This window comes from Balaenoptera acutorostrata, chromosome 19 (assembly GCF_949987535.1).
Source record: "Balaenoptera acutorostrata chromosome 19, mBalAcu1.1, whole genome shotgun sequence".
Taxonomy (NCBI): domain Eukaryota; kingdom Metazoa; phylum Chordata; class Mammalia; order Artiodactyla; family Balaenopteridae; genus Balaenoptera; species Balaenoptera acutorostrata.
Window position 1 is genome coordinate 59,546,863 of NC_080082.1, and position 17,577 is coordinate 59,564,439.

At 53.3% G+C, this 17,577-nt stretch overlaps 2 protein-coding genes across 9 annotated transcripts; both read left to right on the plus strand.

The window, feature by feature from the left end:
* Nucleotides 1-260: 260 nt before the first annotated feature.
* On the plus strand, nt 261-7,569 carry FCGRT (Fc gamma receptor and transporter). 6 transcript variants are annotated; one of them, XM_057534913.1, is made up of 7 exons: nt 261-395; nt 816-989; nt 1,243-1,494; nt 1,653-1,928; nt 5,726-5,995; nt 6,649-6,765; nt 7,083-7,569. In XM_057534913.1, the coding sequence occupies exons 2-7, from the start codon at nt 830-832 to the stop codon at nt 7,160-7,162; spliced, it is 1,155 nt and encodes a 384-aa protein (XP_057390896.1). In that variant the 5' UTR covers nt 261-395; nt 816-829; the 3' UTR covers nt 7,163-7,569. The 6 variants fall into 6 exon arrangements, with proteins under 6 accessions (XP_057390896.1, XP_028018864.2, XP_007168367.3 ...); XM_028163063.2 differs by having other exon boundaries at nt 816-902; nt 1,201-1,494; XM_007168305.3 differs by having other exon boundaries at nt 262-395; nt 816-902.
* A 373-nt stretch (nt 7,570-7,942) lies between these two features.
* Nucleotides 7,943-15,744, plus strand: RCN3 (reticulocalbin 3). Of its 3 annotated transcripts, none has more exons than XM_007168307.2 (7): nt 7,943-8,096; nt 8,510-8,757; nt 10,642-10,844; nt 12,178-12,350; nt 13,071-13,131; nt 14,699-14,898; nt 15,198-15,744. In XM_007168307.2, the coding sequence occupies exons 2-7, from the start codon at nt 8,516-8,518 to the stop codon at nt 15,303-15,305; spliced, it is 987 nt and encodes a 328-aa protein (XP_007168369.1). In that variant the 5' UTR covers nt 7,943-8,096; nt 8,510-8,515; the 3' UTR covers nt 15,306-15,744. The 3 variants fall into 3 exon arrangements, with proteins under 3 accessions (XP_007168369.1, XP_057391014.1, XP_007168368.1); XM_057535031.1 differs by lacking the exon at nt 7,943-8,096 and adding an exon at nt 8,114-8,288 and having other exon boundaries at nt 14,717-14,898; XM_007168306.3 differs by lacking the exon at nt 7,943-8,096 and adding an exon at nt 8,119-8,288.
* Nucleotides 15,745-17,577: the final 1,833 nt, after the last annotated feature.

A 17,577-nucleotide genomic window follows, 5' to 3' on the forward strand; every position in this document is an offset into this window, starting at 1 on the left:
ACTTTCATCACAGCAGGAGCTAGTGTCGGGCGTTGGGGGTGGTGGGGACAGACAACGACGTAAGAAGGGGACGCACACAGACCTCCCAGTTTGGGACTCCGATAATGCTGATTCCCAACTTTGTCATGAATTTGCTGGGTGGCTGACACCCTCAAGATAAGAAAATAAGGGAGCAACAGAGAGGAAAAAAAAAAGACAAAAGTTTCTAGAGAGAGGCAGAGACCAACATTCAGACAGGCTGGGCCCAGGGCCCGGGGTGTGCCCTGCAGCTGGGGGGCGGGGTTGGATATTCCTGGAGTCGAGGAGCCGTCTCCGGACAGGATGTGAGAGAGGAACTGGGGTCTCTAGTCACGGGAGCCAGCTGGGGCCGCAGGAGGGAAGGGATCGTGGCTGCCGTGAGCAGAGCTGGGGCCCAAGACCGAGGGTGGAGAGGGCCGGGCGCCCGGACTCCAGGGTCTCAGGGAGGAGGGAGCCGGGGATCTGGACTTTGGGGTTTGAGGGAGGAGGGGCGCGGAGAGGTGGGGGGGCCGGGACCCGCGGGTCTGAGGGAGGAGGAGGAGGAGGCGGGGCCGAACTCCGAGCAAGGAATCTCAGCCTATCCAGGCTCTGTAACTAATTAACCAGCTCGGAGCCAAGTAAGGGGTGAAAGTTCATCGAGGAGGAGGGCCTTGTTGTCATCCTCCGGGATCGAACCCCTCCACCCGCAGTCGCAGGCGCGCGGGGTGGCCGAGGGGAGCCGAGCGGGAGCTGGGGCAGGGAGAGAGGGCGGGGCGGGGTGGGGGTCCGGAGGAGTCACGCGCCCCCTCCCGCCCCAGGTCTCCCATTCAGGATGCGGGTCCGCCGGCCTCAGCCCTGGGGGCTCGGTCTGCTGCTCGTCCTCCTGCCTGGGACGTTGAGTGCAGGTGAGGGGGCTCCGGGGGGCGCCGGGGCTGCCGCGGACGAGGGAGGTGCCGCCCGCCGGGAAAAGAGCAAAGGAAGCGAAATCCGAGGTCCCACTCGAGCCGGGCACTTCCTTCTTTGCCTCATTTCACTTCGTTTCTCACGATCTCCTCCCTCTGGCGGTGTGTCTGGGAAACACCTGTCCCCTTCTTACGGGGTCTCCGTCCCTCTCTCTGGGTCTGGCCCCCCTCTCAGGTTCCGGCCCCTCTATCTGCGGTGGGGTCTTTTCTCTCTCGGGGTGTCTGCCCTGCTCCCATCTAGGTACCCCGGCCCATCTGCTCTCTTCACCTGTGTCTCCGGCAGAGAGCCATCGCTCCCTCCTGTACCACTTCACCGCCGTGTCCGCCCCTGCCTCGGGGACTCCTGCCTTCTGGGTATCGGGCTGGCTGGGTCCACAGCAGTACCTGAGCTACAATAACCTGCGGGCTGAGGCTGAGCCCTATGGCGCTTGGGTCTGGGAAAGCCAGGTGTCCTGGTATTGGGAGAAAGAGACCACAGACCTGAGGAACAAGGAGAAGCTCTTCCTCGAAGCTCTCCAAGTTTTAGGGGAAGGAGGTGAGACTGGAACTCCTGAGTCTGAGGATGGATGGTGCTGGGGCCTGGATCCTGGGTTTGAGGGAAGAGGGGCTGGGGGCCTGGATCCTGGGTCTGAGGGAGGAGGGGACCAAGGCCCCTGCTCCTGGGCCCTGCTCATCTGTGTTTGGGCATCCCAGGTCCCTACACCCTGCAGGGCCTGTTGGGCTGCGAGTTGGGCCCTGACAATGTCTCGGTGCCTGTGGCCAAGTTTGCCCTGAATGGCGAGGAGTTCATGATATTTGACCCCAAGATGGGCACCTGGGATGGGGACTGGCCTGAGTCCCAGACCATCGGTATCAAGTGGACGCAGCAGCCCGAGGCAGTCAACAAGGAGAAGACCTTCCTGCTCTACTCCTGCCCCCACCGGCTGCTGGGGCATCTGGAGAGGGGCCGAGGCAACCTGGAGTGGAAGGGTGAGCGACCCCGCTAGGAGTCCTGACGCCCACGGACCCCTTCCTCCCCACAGCCCTGCCCCGCCCCGAGGCCTCATCCTCTTCCCCAGCCTCTCCTCCCCAGCCTCCAGGCTTCCAGTCTACCCCGCTTTCCTGCAGTCATGTCCCAGAGGGTCTTTGTCCATCCCAAGCTGCCCCTGCCCCTCTCCTGCACGCGGCCCTCCTGTGGCTCCTAGAGCCCTCGGGACACAGCTCAGGCCCCTCAGCCGGGCATTGAGTCCCCACGTGGCATGGCCTCTGTCTCTCTCCTCAGCCTCACATTTCTCCATCTGCTCCACTCAGCCAGACGGAATCACCCAGAGCCCCTTAAGCTCACACCAGGCCTCCCATTTCTTCACCTTTGCCAGTTGCACTGGTGTCAGATGCCACCGGTGTCAGGTTCCACTCTGGCCCATGAGGCTTTCACTTGCCTCTTTTGGACGCTCACAAGATCTTGTGTGACCTCTGTTCCACATAGCATATGTCACTCTGAGCTATAATTACACACACGGCTGGGGAATTTAAGGGCTGCAGTTAGAGCTCTTTTGTCCTCAGCCTCCCCCACAGTGCAATTCCTACTTCCATCTCGGCCCTCAATATAGACAGTCCTCCACCTAGCAGTCAGAAGAATGTTTTAAAAACATAAATGAGGGCTTCCCTGGTGGCGCAGTGGTTGAGAGTCTGCCTGCCAGTGCAGGGGACACGGGTTCGAGCCCTGGTCTGGGAGGATCCCACATGCCGCGGAGCAACTGGGCCCGTGAGCCACAACTACTGAGCCTGCGCGTCTGGAGCCTGTGCTCCGCAACAAGAGAGGCCGCGATAGTGAGAGGCCCGCGCACCATGATGAAGAGTGGCCCCCACTTGCCGCAACTAGAGAAAAAGCCCTCGCACAGAAACGAAGACCCAACACAGCCATAAATAAATAAATTAAAAAAAAAAAAAAAAAACCATAAATGAACTCCCATCCCACCAGTGCTTAAAACTGTCCCGTAGATCCCCACTAGTCTTAGACTAAAATCCAGACTCTGCTCCAAGGCCTGCAAGCTCCTCATGGTCTGGCTGCCTTCCACCACTGTAATTTCACAATGCCCCCAACGAGACTGGCCTTCTCCCTTTCCTCCAATATGTCAGGTTCTTTCCTTCCTCAGGGCCTTTGCACCTGCTGTTCCCTCTGCTTTTGATTCTCTTCCTTGGGATCCAACCATGACTGGGTCCTTCTCATGCTTGAGGTTTGACCTTGGATGTCAGCTCTTCAGCAGGGCCCTCCCTGACCACCCTGGCTAAGGCGTGCCATCCCACCCCCATTATTATCTCTCATGCCGCTGTTTTGTCCATTCATTCATTATAGCATCTTTCTTTTTTTTTTTTTTTTTTTAATTTTTATTTATTAATTTATTTATTTATGGCTGTGTTGGGTTTTCGTTTCTGTGCGAGGGCTTTCTCCAGCCGCGGCAAGCGGGGGCCACCCTTCATCGCAGTGCGCGGGCCTCCCACTATCGCGGCCCCTCGTTGCGGGGCACAGGCTCCAGACGCGCAGGCCCAGTAATTGTGGCTCACGGGCCCAGCTGCTCCGCGGCACGCGGGATCCTCCCAGACCAGGGCTCGAACCCGTGTCCCCTGAATTGGCAGGCGGACTCTCAACCACTGCGCCACCAGGGAAGCCACCAATATAGCATCTTTCTTTTTTTGTTTTGTTTTGTTTTGCTTTTTATTGAGGTGTGACTTACTTACCTAAAGTACATGGCTCAATTAATTTTTTAACTTTTTTTAAAAAAAATTATTTATTTAATTGGCTGTGCTGGGTCTTAGTTGTGGCACGTGGGATCTTTAGTTGCGGCATGTGGGACCTAGTTCCCTGACCAGGGATCGAACCCGGGCCCCCTGCATTGGGAGCATGGAGTCTTAACCACTGGACCACCAGGGAAGTCCCCTCAATTAATTAATTTTCTTTGTTTTTTGGCCGTGCCTGTGGGATCCTATTTCCCCAACCAGATATCAAACCCGTGCTGGACGGCAAAGGAAGTCCCTCTCTTCTTTTCTTTCTTTTTTTTTTGTTTAGTCTCTCTCTTCTAGTCCACTGATCTATTGGACTGAAATTAAGCCAGTACCTCACTCTCTTGATTAATGTAGCTTTATAAAAAGTTTTGATATCTAGCAATTAAGTTCTTCAGTTTTATTGCCTTGGTTATTCTGTGTCATTTGCATCTCTATATACATTTCTGCTTGTCAATTTCTGCCAAAAATTCTGTTGGGATTTCGATAGTGATTGAATTGTATCTATAGATTAGTTTGGGGAGAATTGACATCTTAACAATATTAAGTTTTCAAATCCATGAATACAGTATATCCCTGTACTTGTTTAGATATCCTTTATTTCTCTCAGTATTATTTTGTAGTTTTCAGTGTAGAGGTCTTACACCCCTTTGGTTAGATTTTTTTTCCCTAAGTATTAGACATTTTTTGATACTTCTGTAAATGGTAATTCTAAAAATTTCATTTTCTTATAGTTTGTAGCTAGTTTACAGAAATACTATTGATTTATAGAAATACTATTGAGTTTTATATATTTTCCTTGTATTCAGAAACTTTGCTGAATTCACTTACTGCTATTAATTTTTCCTAGATTCTTTCGGATCATGTCATGTTTGACATGTTTTACTTATTTTCTTTTCTAGTTTTAGTAACTTTTATTTCTTTTTCTTATCTTAGGATCCCCAGTACAATGTTGAATAGAGTGGTGATAATGAACATCTTGTAGTCTCAAACTCACAGGGAAAGCATTCAGCGTTTTACTATTAGGTATTATGTTAGTTATAGATTTTTTTGTTGATGCCCTTTGACAAATTAAGAAAGTTTCCTCCAACTCCTAGTTTGCTAAGAGTTTTTTTTATTCCTTTCAATTTTTTTGTTTAATAAATGTATTTATTTATTTGTTTTTATTTTTGGCTGTGTTGGGTCTTCGTTGCTGTGTGCAGGCTTTCTCTAGTTGTGGTGAGCTGGGGCTACTCTTCGTTGTGGTGCGTGGGCTTCTCATTGCGGTGGCTTCTCTTGTTGCAGAGCACGGGCTCTAGGTGCGCGGGCTTCAGTAGTTGCAACACGCAGGCTCAGTAGTTGAGGCACACGGGCCCAAGAGCGGGCAGGCTCACTAGTTGTGGCTCGCGGGCTCTAGAATGCAGGCTCAGTAGGTGTGGCACACGGGCTTAGTTGCTCCGTGGCATGCGGGATCTTCCCGGACCAGGGATCAAACCCATGTCTCCTGCATTGGCAGGTGGATTCTTAACCACTGCGCCACCAGGGGAGTCCGTCTCTTACTACCTTTTGAATGACTGTTGGGTCTGTCTTATTTTCCCTCATCACACTTTCATAAACCCTTTCCCTTTTATTTACATGTACACAAATATTCGTCTCTCTCCCCTCATTAGAACACAAGCTCCATGAGTACAGGGACTTTTGTCTGTCTTGTTCACTGCCGTATCCCCGGTGCCTAGAAGAGTGCCTGGCACGTCACACGGTAGAGGCACAGTATGTGTCACGGTAGGAAGGACTGGGTGAGAGATGGATACCCTCGTGGCAGACAGGTTGGGTCTCTGTACCCCTGGGAAGGCCCTTCCCCCTTTACCATTATGTTCTCTAGGCTCAGGAAGTCACAGGGCACGGGGTGGGGCCTGCTGGGTAGAGTGGAAGGAATGGAGTCCTCTCTACGTCCCTCTCCAACCCTGGGCCTGGCCTTGGGGGTTCATGGGCCTGGGGCTTAGGCCTGTCCGCCTCTTTGTCTGCAGAGCCACCCTCCATGCGCCTGAAGGCCCGACCGGGCAGCCCTGGCTTTTCTGTGCTCACCTGCAGTGCCTTCTCCTTCTACCCACCCGAGCTGCAGCTGCGATTCGTACGGAATGGGATGGCAGCTGGCTCTGGTGAGGGTGACATTGGCCCCAACGGTGATGGCTCCTTCCACGCCTGGTCATCGCTAACCGTCAAGAGTGGCGACGAGCACCACTACTGCTGCGTGGTGCAGCACGCGGGGCTGGCCCAGCCCCTCACTGTGGAGCTGGGTGAGGTCCCGCTGGGGAAAGATGCTGCCTCCTTCTGGTTGCCTTTTCTCCCTCTACTGCAGCAATCCTTCCTGAGTCTGACCACCTTCCACTCCACTGCTGCCCGTTCTCCTTGAGTCTGACTGCTTTCTGCCCCACCACTGCCAGTTCTTCCAAAGCCTGACAGCCTTTTGTCCTGTGTTGCTTGCCTCCCCAAGTCTGAGTGCCTTTCATCCTGCTGCTGCTGGCCTCATTGAGTCGGGCCACCCGTTAACCACTATGGAAAGTCCTCCCTAAGTCTGACCACCTTCCGTCCTGCTGCTGCTAGTCTTCATGGAGTCTGACCATTCGTTGCCTGCTGCTGCCAGCCCTCTATAGGTCTGATGTTCCGCTGCTCTGTGCCCACCCCTCCTCTCCAATCTGGAACACCACCCACCCTGCTGCTACAGGTCTCTTGACCAGAGTGACTGAGACCCCTCTTGCTATGGCTGGTTCTTACATACAACCTGGGGGCTTTCTAGACCTAGAGCATCATGTGAGTGGCCTTTCCACTCCCCCAAAACTTGGTGCTGGGATCTCTGAGCTTGGGAGGGACTGAGAACCCCCAGTCCCCTGTCCTGACTCAGATGTGCTGGAGGGTCCATTAAATATATCACAACATTCTCTGGCTGCAGAATCACCAGCCAAGTCCTCGGTGCCAGTGGTTGGAATCATCATCGGCTTCTTACTGCTCATGACAGTGGCTGCAGGAGGAGCTCTTCTGTGGAGGAGGATGAGGAAGGGGCTGCCAGGTGTGGGACAGGAAGAGGGAAGTGCCTCAGAGAGAGGGACAGAGATGCCAAAAAAGAGGGAGACACATTACTGGGGGGACAGAGGTCTAGACAGAGAGGGACAGAGACCCGGAGAGTGGTGGGGACAGAAAACTGGAGGGGTGAAACAGAGACTCAGAGCGTATAGAAACCCACAGGGTAGGACAGAGACTGAGAAAGACACACACACACACACACACACACACACACACACACACACACACGTGGGGGAGGGGAAGTCAGAGACCCAGAGGATTTCAAAGATTCTAATGATCTCTCCCGCTTCCCTCTTTCCTCAGCCCCTTGGATCTCTTTCCGTGGGGACGACGTAGGGGCCCTCCTACCCACTCCTGGCCTGTCCAAGGAAGCTGAATCTTAGGATATAAATGCATTCCCAGCGACTGCCGATCGTCCCCCATCGTGGCTGCTACCAGCTAATGTAGTCAGGTCCTTTTCATGCTGTGAGACCTCCTGGAATCCTCGTATTTCTGAGCCTCCAGAAGGAGCCCGATGTCCTCCCTCTGGATTTCTCCTCCTGTGGCCTGCCTCAGTTTCCCCTCCTGATATATATGGCTCCCTTCCACCTCCACATATAACATGGGTTTGGGCCCGAATCATTGTGTTCTCATCGTTTCAACTTCTTAGGGAATTGTGGGGGGAATAAATGGTGTAAGCCTTGGACTTCAAATCTCTCCTGAGGCTAACTTGTTGCCATGGTGGAATCTACCAATTTTATATACCAAGTCATATATTTTTAATTAATAAATTTCACAAATATTTACTGGATGTTTGTGCCCGGCATTTTGAGGAATTCTTGCCTGGAGTCTGACCTGACTCCTTGGTGGAGCGGAAGAGTTAGTCCCTCCTTGAGGGAAAGGAAAGCCTCCTCAGGCTTCTTGGTTCCCTTCCTTCCTAAAACTTGCGGACAAAGGGAAAGAGACAAAAATACACCTCCCGTGAGGCTTTGGAGCTAGAACAACTGCAGGTGGTCGGGCACGGCGCCCCGACGCCTGCCGGGAGTTGTAGTTCCCCCGGCCGTGTCACTCCGGTGTTGCCCACCCCGCCTGCCCTGGGAAGGGACGGGCCGAACCTCAAGGGGCTGCGCTTTCCTTTGTGGACGTGGCGAGGGGCGCCCTTGGCCCGCCCAGCTCTCATCGGCCCCGCCCCATGAGGCCCTCAAGAGCGCTCATTGGTAGGAGGGCGGGGCCTCTGCGCTGCGGGAGGCGGGGCCTGGCTGGAGAGCAGCCAAATTAGGCATCTTTTTGGAGAACTCAGAGTGGAATTTAGAGAGCGAAGTGAAGCTGCTTGACCGGGTAAAGGGAGGCGGGGGCGGCTGCCCTGCCCAGCGAGGACGGTTCGGGTCCACTTGGGTGGAGGATTGGGGACCAAGCTGAAAGCGATGCCCGGGGGCCTGCATGATTTCTTTCTGGCCACGACCCCGCCCTGAACTATGCTTGGGAATTGCGCCACGTCTCCCGCTTGAATCCTCCCCACTTGCGGCTCTGGTACGCCTCTGGGACTTCCTCAGAGGATTCGGTCCCCACAGCTGGCTTAACCTCAGAGAACCCCGCCTCCCTTCTCCCCTTCCTGTCCCTTCTTGAGCCCCAAACTTTGCAGCCAGCTACCAACTCTCTGTCCTGTCCTAGGCACCCCCATCCCCATCCTCCTGTCCCGTCTCTGTCCTGTTCTCTGTGACCCCTGACTCCTAGCCTCCACCACTCCTCAGGGACTGATGATGTGGCGACCGTCACTTCTGCTGCTGCTGTTGCTGCTCAGGCGCGGAGCCCAGGGAAAGCCATCCCCTGACGCCGGCCCTCATGGCCAGGGGAGGGTGCACCACGCGGCCCCCCTGAGCGAGGCCCTTCATGATGACGCTCACGGGGACTTCCAATATGATCATGAGGCTTTTCTGGGACGAGAAGTGGCCAAGGAATTCGACCAACTCACCCCAGAGGAAAGCCAAGCCCGTCTGGGGTAGGAGAGAGATGGAGGGGGAGGAGGATTCAGGGTTGTAATTTTAAAGAGGGAGGTCAGGGGAGGCCTCGGTGAGAGGGTAATATATGAGACACGTGGGTGTATGGGGAAATAGCATTCCAGGCAGAGGGAACTGTAAGTGCAAAGGCCCTGAAGCAGGATCGGGCCTGATGTGCCTGATGTGTCTGAAGAACAGTGAGACCTATGTGACTGGAACCCAGTGAGCGGAGGGAGAGAGTAGAAGGTAGTGGCAGAGAGAACAAAGGGGTCAGGTTGTGCAGGGCCTTTGGGGCCACAGTGAAGTTTTAAGCTTTTCTCTGAGTGAGAGAAGGGCTATGGGATGGCTCTGAGCAGAGGGAGGACGTGAGCTGACTTGGGCCTTAACAGGATCCCTCTGGTTGCCATGCAGGGAACAGACTATAGGAAGCAAGAAGCAGGGAGCCCAGTGAGGAAGTGACTGCAGTCTTCCAGGTGGGAGAAAAGAGACTAGGGTCACCAGATTCAGGGTGGAGATAGTGGTGGTGGCCAGGTCTGCTGGCTGGGATATTGTGCATGGATGGGGTTGGGTGTAGGAAGGATGGGGGAGGAAAGGCAGTGATAGACTTACACATTTGACATAGCACTTACTACAATGCCTGGCGCTGTTCAAAGTGCTTTATGAGACTTAAGTCGTTTAATCCCCACACGCTGTGAGGTATGTTCTGTTATTTATCCCCATTTTACAGAGGGGGAAACTAAGGCACAGACAGGGTAAGCGACTTGCCCACGGTCACACAGCCAACAAGAAGAGGTGGCAGGATTTGAACCTAAATGTCTGGCTCTAGAGCCCAAACTCTTAACCACAGCTGGAACCTCAGGGTAGCCGGACCCCTACTAAACAGAGCAGAGACAGCCTAGCGCGGGAGGAAGGGATCAGCGACCTGGGCAGGGCCATCTCAAATTCAATTCTAGGGACTGGTTTGCGGGGGCTTCGGGACGGTGACAGGAAGAAGGGCTCCATGTGGGCTCTGTTAGCAGTTGGGCGAGAACACAGACCAATGACGGGGCATTGCCAGGGGAGAGGGATGGGACCTGGGAGCCGAGAGGCGTGGCCCGAGAGAAGGGGAATGAGGTGGGGGCCTAAAAGGGCTTGACATGTGACATGCAGGTGTATAGGATCAGGCTGGAGCAGGGGGAGGAGTGGGTGGAGGCCGAGCCTGCAGTATTGGGGCTGATGGTCACAGGGCAAAGCCTGATAACGTCTGGGAAAAACTAGAGGAAAGGGGCGAGTCGCAGCATACCTCGGGGCTGCAGGGATACGGGCCTGAAATTGACGCTCGCAGCCAGGGAGGGGGCCGAGCAGGGGCCGGGGCTAGAGGGGCTAGAGGTTCTGAAGACTGGCAGAGCCAGGGGAAGGGGGCGGGGCCTGAGACGGCCAGAGGTCCGGAGAGTATGTAGCCGTGGCAATCGGAGTTCAGAGTGAGTCTTGGGACAGGGAATCTGCGGGCGAGGGGCACGGTGTGACTCCCTGCCCCCTGCCCCCTACCCCCCTCCCCAGCTCGTTCAAGCTAGAGGTGGAGCACGTGCAGGCCAGAGTGGAGAGTGGGACCCTGGATTGTCATAGGTCCTATCCCCAGGCGGGCGTGTCGTGGACCGCAGCGCCAGCCACAGGCCCGCCGCGTCTCGGAAAGGGCGTTATCGCCTCTGAGAGCGGACCCTGGATTGAGGGGGCAGAGCCCTGAGGAGGGCGTGGTACCGGGATTGACAGGCGCCTCCCCCCAATTTGCTGGCGACTCAGTGACATTTTCAGCCCTATGTGGGGTTGTGTCTCGAGTTCCTGGAAGAAGGCGGGACTCGGGGGTGGGCGGGGCCCGAGACTGACGTGTGCCCCGCCCTGGCTCGCAGGCGCATCGTGGACCGCATGGACCGCGCCGGGGACGGGGACGGCTGGGTGTCGCTGGCCGAGCTCCGCGCGTGGATCGCACACACGCAGCAGCGGCACATACGGGACTCAGTGAGCGCAGCCTGGAACACGTACGACACAGACCGCGACGGGCGTGTGGGTTGGGAGGAGCTGCGCAACGCCACCTACGGCCACTACGAGCCGGGTACGCGACCCGACCCCTGCTCCCCACACACACCATGACCCGGACCTTTTTGACACCTTCATCCTGAGAACTTGAAGCCCGTTAACCAGATCCCTGACCTTTGACCTCCGACCCTTGACCAGGGTCTACCCACTTCTAGAACCCCATCACCCTGAAACCCCCAACCCCTTATCTCTGGTTTCTCATTCTGACATCCACTGGGGAACTTCAGATCCTTGACCAGGGACATCTACCTCCCAAGCCCTATCGACCTGACCTTTGATCTCTTGACCTCTCATCCTGAGAACCCCAAGCCATTTATTCTTCCTCTGCCTCTGGATTCCCTCCCCTCCATCCCCATGCCCCAGTCCTCGGCCCCCCACGGCTCTTATCCACTCCCTCCTGGACCCTCAACCCAGCCTCCCCCTCCAGCCTGTCCCTCACATACACCCAGAGGGATCTTTCCACACTCAGAGCTGACCTTGACCTTCCCCTGCTCACAGCCCCCCATGGCTCCCCAGAGTCCCCAGGAGAGAGTCTTAGCTCCTCAGCCCAGTCTCACCCAACCATCCACCACCGTTTTTCTGCATTTTCTGCCCCAGCTAAGTGGATCTTCTGCAGTTTCCCTGAACTCACCGTGCTCTTCAAACCTCTACACTCTGCACGTACTGTTCCCTTTGTTGAAAATGTCCTTCCCCTCCTCTGTGTCCAGCAAGCTGAGTCAGTATACTGCACCAGAGCATGACTTCGGGGCCCAATGGGCCAGTATCAACTCAAAGTCCATCCTTCCTGGCTGCATGATCTTGGGCAAGTTATTTCCTCTCTCTGACAGTCAGTTTTCTCCTTCATAAAGTAAGAATAAATGAAAAAACTGGGAATTCCCTGGCGGTCCAGTGGTTAGGGCTTCGTGCTTTCACTGCCAACCGTGCGGGTTCAATTCCTGGTCGGGGAACTAAGATCCCACAAGCCACTCGGTGCGGCCAAAAAAACCCTAACAACAACTACTACAAAATAACTCATTTTGCTTGCTTTTTGTGAGAATTAATTGCAATTTTGTAGATAAAGAGCTTAGCACATAATAAGCTCTCACTACAAGGTAGCTACTATTAATTATTATTAATTCGATGGAGGTCTCCCTGCCCTGACTCCCCAGAGTTAGATCCCTTTGTCTTTTTTTTTTCTTTTTTTAAAAATTTTTGGCCACACCCTGCTTCATGTGGAACCTCAGTTCCTGGACCAGGGATTGAACCCGAGTCCCCTGCATTGGAAGGTGGAATCTTAACCACTGGACCACCAGGGAAGTCCCACATCCCTTTGTCTTAAAGCACATCCCACCAAGATCCCTCCTTCCCAGGTGAAGAATTTCACGACGTGGAGGATGCAGAGACCTACAAGAAGATGCTGACTCGGGACGAGCGGCGTTTCCGGGTGGCTGACCAGGATGGGGACTCAATGGCCACTCGGGAGGAGCTGACGGCCTTTTTGCATCCTGAGGAGTTCCCTCACATGCGGGACATCGTGATTGCTGTGAGTGGGGGCCTGAGGAACGCTGCTTCCCACCTCCCTCCCAGGACCCAGGCTTCTGATGCCAGGACTAGCCTCCCAGCACTTACCTTCGGGGCTCCAGTGCCCACCCTCCAACCCCCCAGTATCTAATCTCTCCTGATCTGGCCTCCCCCTTTCTGTGCTCACATTTGGGGTCCAGGCACCCAGCCTGCCTTCAGAAAACCACATCCCCCATCAGTGCCTTAGATAGCTCCCATCCTGGCTGAACCCCAGGGAAATCCCAACCCCAGACATGGAGTGTCCACTCTGAGGCCATTCCTGCTGGCCCCCATCTTCTATTACTTTATATATATATATATATATATATATATTTTTTTTTTTTTATGCCAACTCTGTCTCTATTTTAGAGTGGCAGGATTTTTTTTCTCTTCTCTCTTTTTTTCCATTTGACTTTAATTTCTATAGCCATTTTAGGTTCACAGGAAAATTGAGTGGAAAGTCCAGAGATTTCTCCTGTACCCCCTGCCCATGCCAGGTGTAGTTAACTTCGTCCACCCGGTGGAGTTTCAGTACCTATAAGACAGCTCAAAGGACATGGCTCAGAATATTATCTATAGCCCTTGAAGAGGAACTAAAGGGTCCTTGACTATGCTTAATGACTAAACTAATAATATTTTGTCCTGTTTGACTGTTTTCCTTTGTTTCTGCATTTTCTCAGCCCTGATGCCTCTTTCTCCCCAGGAAACCCTGGAGGATCTGGACAAGAACAAAGATGGCTATGTGCAAGTGGACGAGTACATCGGTGAGTGGGACCTGATTCCCTCCCCAAGGAGGCCTGTCCTCTCCCGAGCATGGGTGGCAGCTGATATATATCAGCCATTAGAGCGAAGGCTCTCTCAAGTGGGGCAGGGTTGCTGCCTGGGTCCATCCATCCACCCAACATTTACTGAGTATCCACTGTGGGCCAGGCCTAAGGAACATTTACTGAGCATATATATTTGCGGGGCCCAGCAAATCTTTATCAAACACCTATTGTGTGCCAGGCTCAGGAAACATTTATTGAGTCCCTTCTGTTTGCCAGACCGCAAAAGCATTTATCAAGCACCTACTGTGTACCGGGCCAGGAAACATTTATCAAGCACCTACTGCATGTTGGTGGTCGAGGATAGAGCAGAGAATATCACAGAGCAGGTCCATTCCTGGGAGAGTGTGGAGTTTCTACAAAATCAGGGCTCAGGGGCTGTGTTTGGTTGGGATAGGATGTCAGGGAAATTGTCTTGAGCCTGCATTTACACAGCAAATGCTGCATCTCCTGTTATTCAGGATGTCGGGGAGCCCCGAAGACACCCCCCAATTCCCCATTGGTCCTGCCTCTGTCCTCAGGGGTACAGAGAATTTGGTTGAAGGGAAGGCTATTAAACATGGAAGTCTTTAAAGTTTGAAAACATTGCTTTATAGAATGCTTTTATGGAACAAACCCATAGGCAAGACATTTTAATTTAAGCATCATTTATTTTTTTCTGTCTTCGAGGAAGATAGAAGTCTCTCTCTCCCTTTTTGGTCAGAAAGAACTCCAGGGACTTCCCTGGCAGTCCAGTGGTTAGGACTCGGCGCTTTCACTGCCATGGCCACAGGTTCAGTTCCTGGTCAGGGAACTAAGATCTCGCAAGACGCACGGCATGGCAAAAAAAAAAAAGATGTAAGACCATTTAAAAAAAAAAAAAGGAAGCCTGAAGGCTAAGTGGGTAATTGTGTACCTGGCATCTATTCCATCTTTGAGGACATCCCTCCCTGTGACAGCTCCCTGGCCTGGCCCCGGAGTAGAGGAAGGCATTCTGTCCTAATTATGGTGGCTTTGTGTCTGGTATAAAAAGACTTGTCAGGTTGTAATGTCTTCCAAATGTATCTGTGGGTCCTTGGGGTGAAGAGCTTTTCAAACATTGACAAATGATTGCAACAAATGAGAGGCTCCTGGAATCTCTAGGGATGTTCTGGGTGTGGTGAGCGGATCGAAGTGTAGCTTTAGAGGATCTCCTGTAAAAACCTTCACTCATTGCTCCTTCGTACGGGTGCCTACTATGTGCCAGGCACTGCACCACACAGGGCGCACTCTGCTTCATGCGTGTATCAATCAAATGGATGGATGATTCAGTCAATCAACTGACCAATCAATGAAGTCAATTTCACGTGCAGCATAATGATCACCTGCAAGTCGGGTTTGTTATCAATTCCATTTAACAGAAGAGGAAACTGAGGTGAAGGAAAGTGAAGTGGGTGGTCCGAGGTTCCGGGGTCCAGGAGTGTCAGAGCCAGGCTGGGAGGACCCGGGAACTGCCCCTGATATCGCCCCCTCTCACCCCCAACCCCAGCGGATCTGTACTCGGCAGAGGCCGGGGAGGAGGAGCCAGCCTGGGTGCGGACGGAGCGGGAACAGTTCCGGGACTTCCGAGATCTGAACAAGGACGGGCAGCTGGATGGGAGTGAGGTGGGCCACTGGGTGCTGCCCCCTGCCCAGGACCAGCCGCTGGTGGAGGCCAACCACTTGCTGCACGAGAGTGACACGGACCAGGTGCAGGGGCGCAGGGGGTGACGCTGGCCCGGGGGGCAGAAATGACCGAAACATGCGCCTGGGGCTCTGGGGTCCCTATTTGGCTGGAGAAAGAAAGAGGGACAGAGAGATCGAGGTGGGGAGGGAGAAAAGCAGGAACAGAGACCCAGGGAGAGGGGGACAGGGACCCAGGGAGAGGGGGACCCAGAGAGAGGGGAACAGAGACCATGGGAGCCATACTTGGCTCCAGGGAGGAGTCTCCCAGGCAGGGCCCCTGTGGCGTTCTGCTGACCTCTGACCCCCCCCGCCCCCGCCCCCAGGACGGGCGTCTGAGCAAGGCTGAGATCCTGGACAACTGGAACATGTTTGTGGGCAGCCAGGCCACCAACTACGGCGAGGACCTGACGCGTCACCACGATGAGCTGTGAGCCCCAGCGTGCCCACTGTAGCCTTGTCGCCCGATGGGCTGACCCGCAGAGGGGCCCCAGTGGCCAGGGCCCCCTGTCCGGCCCTGCAGGATGCGGACACAGCCTCTGGTGTCCCCCTGCTCCTGGGCTCTCACGGACCCACCGGGTCAACTTCTCTCCCTGAGACATCGCAGCCCCTCCCAGATCCCCCCCAGGGGCTCACAGACCCAAAGTGAGGGACCACCCACTTCTCACTGGCAGAGTCTCCCCGCCCAGACCAAGGCCCCCTACGCCAAGCTCAGCCTCTAAGAGCCTCCACTAACCCCCAGCTCCGAATCTGAGCCTCACACCACAGAGACGAGAAACACTCCCCCAGGTGCCCCGAACTCGCCCCCAGCACTTGCCCAAAGGACACCTCCTCTCTGCCAGGGAAGCAATAAAATCCAGTGCTGGGGCCCCATCTGTGTGTCTCTCTGAGGGGGTAACAGGGGCCTTGGGGGCTGTGGCTGGGAGAGGAACATGCTGGGAGTTGGGGGGCTGTGGGCTGAAGGAGGGGACAAGGCATTTGAAGAGGGAGCTCTGGGGGTTGGGCAGGGTTTGAGGTCGTCCCTGGAAACAAAAAATAAAACTAGAGGGCAGAAGACCTAAATAGATGTTTCTCCAAAGAAGACATCCAGTGGCCAACAGGCACATGAAAAGATGCTCAGCGTCACTAGTTATTGGAGAAATGCAAATCAAAACCACAATGAGGTACCACCTCACACTACCAGTCAGAATGGCCATCATTAAAAAGTCCACAAATAATAAATGCTGGAGAGGGTGTGGAGGAGAGAGGGGAGCCTTCCTACACAGTTGGTGGGAATGTAAATTGGTGCAACCACTATGGAAAACAGTATGGAGGTTCCTCAAAAAACTAAAAATAGAACTACCATATGATCCAGCAATCCCACTCCTGGGCATATAACAGGAGAAAACTAATTTGAAAAGATACATGCACCCCAATGTTCATTACAGCACTATTTACAATAGCCAAGACATGGAAACAACCTAAATGTCCATCGACAGATGAATGGCTAAAGAAGATGTGGTACATATATACAATGAAATACTACCCAGTCATAAAAAAGAATGAAATAATGCCATTTGCAGCAACATGGATGGACCCAGAGATTATCATACTAAGTGATCTAAGCCAAAGACAAATATTATATTATCTCACTTATATGTGAAATCTAAAAAATGATACAAATGAACTTATTTGCAAAACAGAAACAGACCCATAGACACAGGAAACAAACTTATGGTTACCAAAAGGGAAAGTGGGGGGAGGGATAAATTAGGAGTTTGGGATTAGCACATACACAGTACTATATATAAAATAAGTAAACAAGGACCTACTGTATAGCACAGGGAACTATAGTCAATATCTTATAATGACCTATAATGGAAAAGAATCTGAAAAAGAATATATATATAGCTGAATCACTTTGCTGTACACCGGAAACTAACACAACATTGTAAGTCAACTGTACTTCAAAGAAAAAAAAAAAAGTGAACCATAATATGTCTATACACTTTAGCTAATAATGATGTATCAATACTGATTTACCAATTATAACAAAGTGCCACACTAGTGCAAGATGTTAATAGTAGGGAAAACTGGGAACTCTACTTTCCACTCATTTTGTAATAGGGAAGAACTTTTGTATCCTATTACAAGTTAATCACTAAAGGGATTTTGCCTATAAGCTTAAATCATACATAATGACTCATCTCGGGGAACCCTGCCTCCCAGGTAATGAGCATTAAGCTAAAATACCTTTGTTTAGCTCAAGGGAAACCTCCTGACCAGGCCCACCTGTGAATGGCTGAGGGAAGGAAGAAATTAACACCCGGAGTCTGACCCGGAACCAGGACTTTCTCTCTCCCCTTTTAGTATAAAAGGAGCCTGAATTCTAACTCGGGGAAGATGGGTCTTTTGAGATGCTAGCCCACCATCTTCTCAGTATGCTGGCTTTGTGAATGAAGTCACTATTCTTTGCCCCAATGACTCATCTCTGGATTTACTGGCCTGACGTGGGGCAAGTAGTACCAATTTTTGCAAAGCCGGCCAGGAGCCTTGCTGCTCATGGCCAACCAGCCCTGGTTGGGGAATTTTCGGGTAAGGCCCTAGCAGCTGCCGGCACTTGTCCTGAGGATCTTCCCTTCAAAATTCCCCAAAGCGGCACCAGCTGACCCATCGCTTGGCATTGGGAGCAAGAAATCGACCTGTGGGAGACGACAGGTTCCATAC